General features: G+C 40.2%; 1 protein-coding gene across 1 annotated transcript in view; it reads left to right on the top strand.

The window, feature by feature from the left end:
• Positions 1 to 8,719, top strand: part of rem2 (RAS (RAD and GEM)-like GTP binding 2) — a 60,652-nt gene that overhangs the window by 9,694 nt on the left and 42,239 nt on the right. The window contains exons 2-3 of the mRNA XM_024273394.2: positions 2,011 to 2,347; positions 6,996 to 7,069. Coding sequence (XP_024129162.1) covers positions 2,011 to 2,347; positions 6,996 to 7,069 — 411 coding nt within the window. The remainder of the gene's footprint in view (positions 1 to 2,010; positions 2,348 to 6,995; positions 7,070 to 8,719) is intronic.

The following is an 8,719-nucleotide window of genomic DNA, read 5'->3' as shown; positions in this document are numbered from 1 at the left end:
CCCCCACACACACACACACACATATATATATATATATATATATATATATGTGTATATATGTATATATGTGTGTGGGGGGGTGTGTATACTGCAAACATGCCGAATCCCCGAATACGAAGAACCCCTCACCCCCATGGCCGACGGATGTCTGTTACCGATCTATACTCATCAAACACTTTTGATCATGTTTAGTAAAACATGATTTATTAAAAAACATTGAAGCATTTCTCAACATTAATCGTTTTTTTATAATTCAGAACAAAAGACTGTACAACAGCTGCAGCGACAGCCTAATTCATGACGCAAATAAAGAGTGTCTCGCTGTGCCTTAAGATCATAAGCGCGCTTACTCCTTTAAATAATAAACATCTGCTGCAGGTGATAACTATCCTTCGCTGTTATCTTCTTCAGCATATCAGGATTTTTTACGTCAGCTTCTGAGTCAGTTGATGCCATTTCTCCATTCAGAGGCATGAAGAGAAAAGAAGGGACACTCCTCTGTCCACATTCTTCCGCCCCTCCGCGCTCTGGAGGGGATACACCTCAGCACTGCAGCCACTCCTTTGAATGCGGCAAAATTTCATAGAAGCATCTTAAGTTTTCTGAGTTTCCGTGCCAAATAAAAGAATCACATGACTGAAAAAAAAATCTGCGAATACGTGAAACCGTGGATAAAGAACCGCAAATAAGCGGGGGAACACTGTGTGTGTGTATATATATATATATATATATATATATATATATATATATATAAATAAACCTATAACTGGAATGAATGGTGGCAATGTGAACCAGAGAAACTAAAAGAATTGCTATGCGCATTTCAAAATAATTGTGACACTAATTGAAAAAAAAAAAAATCAATAAATCACTCAATCTATCATTAGTTGGTTACCCAGCACTGTTATAAACAAAACTGGTATTAATTGGTTTAAAAAGAATTTTACACTGTATAAAAACTAATGTAGAACCAGACATTTCATTAAAAAGAATGGATTCATATTTTTTGTAGCTGTGGCCTTTTTTTCCCTCGAAGTCTGCTTTCATCTCTCCTTTAACCCTCTCTTCTTTGGCTCATTAGTAACCTGATCAAGTATTCGCTATATGAGGATTCCGTGCCGCCAAGCAGCAATAAAGTATCAAAAGAATCAAAGATGTTCAGCTGGCGACATCTGGGAGACTTTCCTTTATATGTGGTTGAGAACAAGTTTTATTTTATATTAAAGTGTACTCTTCTTGTGTTTGTGTCAGCCCCCTTTAATTAAGTGCCAGTGCTGTAGTTGGCGCTGACACAGACAGGCTCCAAGCCACTGATGGCCAGTGGTGCTGCTGGAGCTGGACTAATTGCTCTATTAATATTGATGAGGGTCATCTATGGTTGACCTGCTGTAGTGGCACACAGTTCCCTCAGCAGAGCTATTGTCCTGTCCTGGACAAAGTCTTCATCACTCTTAAGTATTGATTTTTCTATTTGACACTACAGAGTATGGCCACCTTTTTATTGTTTTAAATTCACGCTCTACTCAGCGCTCCTGCTCATTATCGTCGCCTTTTTACGGCCCATTTACAGAAAGCTGCTCCGCTATTTTTCCCACGCAAACGCCTCCTCCTCTTCTTCTCAGATCTCCACCTAATTTACTGTGAGTCCTTATCAACCTGCTGTCTCTTGTGATCCTTCAACACCTTCCTTCCTCTCGTTACCCTCCCCAACCCCACCTTACCTACTCTCTTCTGCTCTCTTGTCTCTACTTTGACCCTCATACTTTTTCATCAGCTTCTGTCTCTCTCGCTGCCAGCTCATTCATCTCACCTCCATTGTTATCACCTCTCTCCTCCTTACACAAAGTGACGGGGGAGCACCAACCCTTCCTCCCAATTTTAAGTGATAACATACACTAGGGTAGACACCGTAGATCTCCTGGACAGGTTGATTTGCTTCAGTTTGAAACATTTCTGAACCAAAAAACCATCTTACTTTTTTTTCTGTTATCTGTCTCCCTGTGATTCTAGTACAGTATGTTTCTCACGACGGCGCCGCCCCTTCGACGAGGGAGCACCCCTCTGCCCGTCAAACACCAGCTACGGAGGGAAGAAGCCGTGTCTGACGACTGCGACTGGATCCCGGGCTTGGAAGAACCTACCACGTTGCCTATCAGTGACACGACGGTGCCTCGGGTTGAGTCTTTCAGCCAGTCGGCGGCATCCCAGCCAGCTTATCAAAGCTCCGGAGGGGCACTAAAGATAGTACTGCTGGGACAGAACGGCGTGGGCAAGTCTTCGCTTGCCTTATCCCTGGCTGGACAGTCGGACCGATCCCTCTCTATAGACTCTGAGACACAAGCTTGTGGTAATGACCTCAACAGGGTGTGGTAGATCTGCAAGCTCACAATTTAGCCTGACACCATCCACCAGAAATGTAGTTTTATGGCAGTAACACCCAACCATGTTTAAAACCTCTATTCAATAAAAAATATCAACTTGAGTTTAGAACAAACTCTAAAACTACGTGCATCAAGTGAAGGTAGCCAAGCTATTGCTCTTGAACATGTGCCTAGGCCATGATATTCACACTGGTCAAGCAAGGAGGAGTGACTTCTTGTTTTTCTACAGTTTTTTAGTGCAGATCCGCAACCTACAATTGGAAGAAGCTTGGTGCAAAATATCAAAGCGGTGCAAATCTTGTGAATCTTACTCCTGGCTTTATCTTTCTGGCTGGGCACAAACGGCAATTATTAATTTGTCCTCCATGATCAATTTTCAAACAGTTGGCATTTAAATAAAAAGGGACACGAGCCATACGCCACCACCATATCCAAGTCCCTGATTAGTCAAAGTTAAATCCAGTTTAATTTAGGGTGTATTCAGACTGGACACATTTGGTCCGCTTAAAGTGAACAAGAGTTTGTTTCCCCCAATAATCCGGAACAAAATTTCAATCTAAATATGCGACCCTGGTCCGGTACCAGGAACCACTCTTAGACCCATCTTTTGAGGTGTTCTTGGTTGTTTCCAATTGGACTGAACTTCAATTTGCTCTGAATTCCTCAGTCTGAATATGGTTTATGCTGAAACCGGAGCAAGTGAACCAGTTGTCATTAGCGGTCAAACGTGGAGCGACGATGCAACACCAGCTCATTGAAATTAGGTTGAATGAATGCAGGCTCATAAAAACAAGTTTTGACGTGATCCACAATGCTTCTTACACTGTTTTCCCAACAGTCTACTTGTTATTAACCCCTATCATACCTCAAAGCTGTGGTGCCCTCAGAAACCACCTTGCAGCATGCCTTCGCCGTACCAAAGTATCAGTAAAAACTGTTGAACCTGGCCTTCATACATACGTTCAAAATTGGTCAGTAAAATACAATTTTTGAAAAAGTGAACAATCCAGGATTTGCCAAGTCCAGCACCTCCATCTTTCCTTTTTTGTTGTTTTGACCCAAGCCCGTAACTGCTGGCCAATGACTGAATAGATCTTTAATCACATGGTTTTGTTTACAAGTTTTGGTCCAGAACAGAAATATACGGTAGATTCCAGTCTGAAAACAGACCTAACGCAAGGTTTAGGACTCAATTTGGAATAAATTCAGCAGACTTGGTCCAGAAGAAATAATTTTTCCAGTCTGAATACACCCTTAAAATGCGCATTCAATGGTCACACATTTTGTACGTAGAGCCAAAAAACTGACCTAAAAATGGGTGTAGCTACACATGAACACAAGAGTTTTGAATGCTGAAGCCCGAAACAAGCATTTATACATGTTTACATGGACTTGACATTGGATGTGGTCGTTTTAATTTGCATTGCCGAGAGCGGTGTGAACATATCTCACAAGCTAAGCTTGTATTTAATGTCTTACCATTTTTTTTGTGTCAAATTAAGGCAAAGATAAAAGCATGAGCAAAGAGGGACAATGCCTCCCAAAATGCCATGACTGCCCCTACAAACATGATGGAGCTCAAAAATAAAAAATTAAAGAAATGAAATAAAAATTACAAAAAAGAAATCACACAAAAATAAAGTAAACAAATTAAAGAAAAAAACACAAGGATGAACAGATGGACAAATAGACAAACAAACAAACAAACAAAAGGTTATATCAAAAATATTGGAGTGAACTTCACAGAAACATTCATCCTGCAGTTTTTTCTGGGATTCTGCGACTTTAGAATGTAATTTTAAAGTACAAATTGAAACTCAATTTTTAAGCTTCTATTTGATCTGCAGGCACAAGGTAAAGCAACTCCTTTTTTGGGGGGGCGATCTAGTGCAATCTCTGCAGGAAAAGAGCCTTTATTTCCCTGTAGAGTTAAGGCTAAGTTAATGCTGCTATAAACAGTCTTTTCTCTGCTCCCCGGTGTCTTCTGTCATTCAGTAGACCTCTGTGTTACACAGCTACTGTAACAGCAGTTACAATTGATGCTGCACCTTAGTCCTGGGGACCAGATGGGTCGACGACCCAAGGGAATGGGGTATTTTGGCGTAAACAAACAGTTTTAAGCAAATTGAGTGGTAAAAAAGTCTGTACAACAGGATAAAACTTTGAAATCCAACGTATCCACTTTGCAAGTTGTAAAGTGGCACATTTTCTACAGATCAAGCCCCTGTCAGCCATCCTTTTCTCTAATAGACAGTGAGGAAGGAGTGTTGTTTTTTCCAAACTAGTTTCCCTGTTACAAACTTGTTTGCCACATTAAATGGAAGGCAGAAAAGGGAGCTAAATCACTGAAATTGGTGTGTGTATACAGCCAGAGCGCGGCTGCCGGCTGAAATAATCAGAAATCCACAGGGTGCGCGGCGAAGTGGGATTAAGAAAATACCCGCCAGCAGGGCTGTATCCTTCATCCTGCAAACTTATCAGCCTCCGTTACCAAGAGGCTGCTGCTGCGCAAAGACGTGCCCGTCTCAAACCAGACAGCGTTTCTTATGAACTCCCAAACTTCCATACACATTTGGTGTTTGCAACATTTAAAGAAAGAGAAAGTTGTTTCAGTAAAGTAATCTACAATTCTGCTCTAATTATATTTGGGATTTTTTGCCCTAAACGGAAAAAAACACTATCAGTAGGAAGTAATACACTTTGACAGAATAGAATTTGAAGCCTTTGCTTGAGAAGCTGGACTCTTGGTTAGTTAATGGCCTTGTTACAACTGTTCTTAAGGCTAGACACAGGCTGTCTGCAGGCAAAAAATGGAAAAATCTCTCCTGGACACACAGGTAGACCTCGCAAAATAGCATGGTCATAGACAGCTTAGTGAGCTGGTACAAGCAAAAATGTTCATGGACATTTTATCTATGGGCATGCTGCGAGTGACAGGTCAGAATAAACACTTCTACAGAATTCAAGGGTAAAGTAAGGGTGAGGTAGATGAAACACAGCCATTTCATTTACATTTTTCTGTATTTTTTGGCCTTACCCAAACTTGCGGACTGTGCGAGGAATCAGAAAGAGCCGTTCACGTGATAAATGCTTGCTCCTTGCATGGCCTGTACTGGCTTTTATGGCTACACAGCCCATAACTAGGACAGTTTTGACTAATGGTTTTCTAGTCCTGGTTTGGTTTAAGGGCACCATAAAATAACACCAACCATACATTGTAGGTGCATGCAACTTACATTAGCCTTACGAAAACTTCACGATATATTTTTACCCGTGGAAGACCCTGGGAATGCCTTGGAGTTCACTTTTTTACTGTCCACCAACTACAGTTGGAAGAGGCTTGGTGCTAAATGTTGAAGCGGTGCAAATCTTGTTCCAGGCCATTCTAGTATTTGAAAGATTTGGTTTCATTTACTTCCAGACACAAGCCGCAGTTATTAATTTTTCCACCATGATCAATTTTTAAACTGTTAGCACTTCTGTTAATTAAAATGGAATGTCAACCATTCGTCACTACCACATTGGAACCCTTGATTGATCAAAGTTTTGCACATTTTTTACATAGAGCCCAAAAACGATAGTAGAAATTTGCTTAGCTACGTCTGAACGCAGGAGGTTTGAACGTGGAAGCCCGAAAGGGGAATAAATGTGCGTTTACATTGACTTTTCATTGGAAGGGCTGCTTGAACTCATGTTGCCGAGGGTGGTGTGCATGTATCCACTCCTCTGTAGAACCCTTCACCAGCTCGGGGATTCCAAAACTCAGAGGCACCCGAACAGGTGCATGCGACTATACCATTAGGTGGCTTTATTTACTACAACAATTTAGGTTTACTCTAATATTCTCAAAACGATCCTAAAAGTTATCAAGGATTTAAAATCTTCTAAACTCACATTTAAGTACAGTAAATATTTTAGAGTGTTTATCATTTGAATACTTGAAATACACATAATGTGGCTCTTTTTATAGTGACCAAAGTTTTGTAAGTAGAATAAAAATTGAAGGTGCTATACATTGTGATACTTACAGTTTTCCCCTTACTGCAGAGATATGAGTAATTTGGGGGAGTACTGCATAAATTCATGCCTCAAAATCATCTCTACAGCTACTACATGGCAGAGCCTCTAGTAGGATTTTCTAATATGTCCACATTTAAGAGTTTAAAAATGTAAAATTGATTTTTTCAAAGGTAAAGAGCATGACGTTGCCATAATATAGGAAATTACTCTCTCTTAGAGCAAACTAGCCACTTTGCTGAAAGGCTTTATATAGTTTATTAAAGTTATAAAATACAAGAAAAAATGTCAAAAATATGGGTTTTATTTTTCCAATGGCCCGAATCCACAGTTACACTGAACATCCACAGAGACATCGTGTTAAGATTTAAAAAGTAGGACAAGGACATTGTAAAAGATTTAACACCCTCAGGCAATTCCTGAAATTGCACACATTTAACCTTAGCACATATTTTTACCTTTTCTTTAGTTTTACATTGTATGATCACGCAATCCTTTTTAGGCTTTGTTATAAATTTCACATACAGTGTTATTTTATGCGGTTTATGCTGTTGAAATATACATGCTGATGTGTGTCCTGTGGGTGTGTGGTTGCAGGTGAGGGCTACGAGTGCACGGTGACAGTGGATGACGAGGACAGTAAAGTTATCATTTATGACAACTGGAAACAGGTGAGTTGATGTCTGTTTTACACAATTTACACATATTGTTTATATTACATGGTTCAGTGACTCCTTTGACTTAAATCCCTTCAGCTGTTCATTTGAAGCCTGAAGCGTCGTGGTAGAAACTTGCTGTCAGGTGGAATTCAAACCCATGACCCTACTTGTTTCTTCACTACTGGCGTTTTAGATTTTGAAATGAAGGGCTGAAGGATAGGTGCTAGAAATATGAAAAACTAAGTAAAGCTGATAAAGAATCCTTCAGGAAGTGCCCTTCATGCGGAGGCCTATAGCTGATTGGCCTCTAGGTTACTCTTGTCTTTCCTGGTTGATTCATATTAATGAGATACGTGAAAAACACATATTTTATTCATATATATATATATATATATATATATATAAAAATAATATATAGCGGCTGGGTGGCTCAGTGGGCTAGGTAAAGGGCTGACACGCAGGAGCCCTGGGTTCGATTCGAAGGGTTGTCCACTGATCCCCACCCAGATTGGGTCCTTAGGCAAGACCCTTGACGCTGCTGCCTAACTGGGTCCCTGTGCCCCTCAAGTACAGGGTTGTGTCAGGAAGGGCATCTGGCGTAAAAACTCTGCCAAATCACTGTTGCGAAACAGTGGGTGCTGTTACGGTGTGGCGACCCCGAAAGGGATAAGCCAAAAGTGAACTACATATAACATATATATATATATATATATATATGTTGAATTACTATGTATACAAATAGATACTTAACTGAAAAAAAATCTAGAAAAAGTTAGTCACATGCTTCATATTTTAACAGGATTACAAAATAGTTATAATGTGATGCAAATTTTAGCTAATCCGAATTCTTCCCCTACCCCTACGGCTCCTCCTCACCCCGTCAATTCTAGAGGCATTTGAAGTGGCAGGGTAGTCCAAAATAGTTTTTTAAAAGTTCGCGCTTTTTGTGATTTTTGTTTGTTTTTATTGACTTTTTAGTTTGTTTTAGCATGACCTCTTTAAAGTTTTAAAGCCGATGTATGTATGTATTTTTGAGTGCTAGCAGCTCTGTGCTAATGTAGCCGTCATAATCGAGTGGGTGTAATGTCCAAATTCAGAGACCCCTCTTTTCTATAACCCTCTGTTTGGAGGGCTAAATGTAGGGGTAGGGAGAAGCTATATGGCTAGGGCAGGGGTCGGCAACCCAAAGTGTTGAAAGAGCCACTTTGGAACAATACAATAAAAAACAAATATGTCTGGAGCCACATAAATAGTAACGGCTTTATAAAAGTCTTACACTGTAAGTAACACATGGAGAATGTGTCGAATAAACGGTCATTTAAACGATTATTTCTCCTGCTGTGTGTCCTCGTGTCATATAAGCTTAATTTTTGGCTACGTGACAAGTTGGTGAGACATTGCAGCGTCAAACTATCTGACAAAAGCTGAATAGCCTCATAATGATCATTTGGGCTTTTATTTTGACATCCCTCAACGACACAACGAGAGGGGGTCCTGATCAGTCTCTCCGTCATTCTCACTCCAGGTGCAGGAAGAATTCAAACATAACAGGACAAAATCATAAATGCTAACAGATGTTCAACAGTCAGACAACAGAACACATTGAGGAAAACCCAAACTTAAATCCAATTCCAGTCAGACAGGCAAAAGAACGGGTAACCC

This window comes from Oryzias melastigma, linkage group LG17 (genome assembly GCF_002922805.2).
Source record: "Oryzias melastigma strain HK-1 linkage group LG17, ASM292280v2, whole genome shotgun sequence".
NCBI classification, from domain to species: domain Eukaryota; kingdom Metazoa; phylum Chordata; class Actinopteri; order Beloniformes; family Adrianichthyidae; genus Oryzias; species Oryzias melastigma.
The sequence above is the reverse complement of the archived record's forward strand: the minus strand, read 5'-3'. Positions and strand labels throughout refer to the sequence as shown.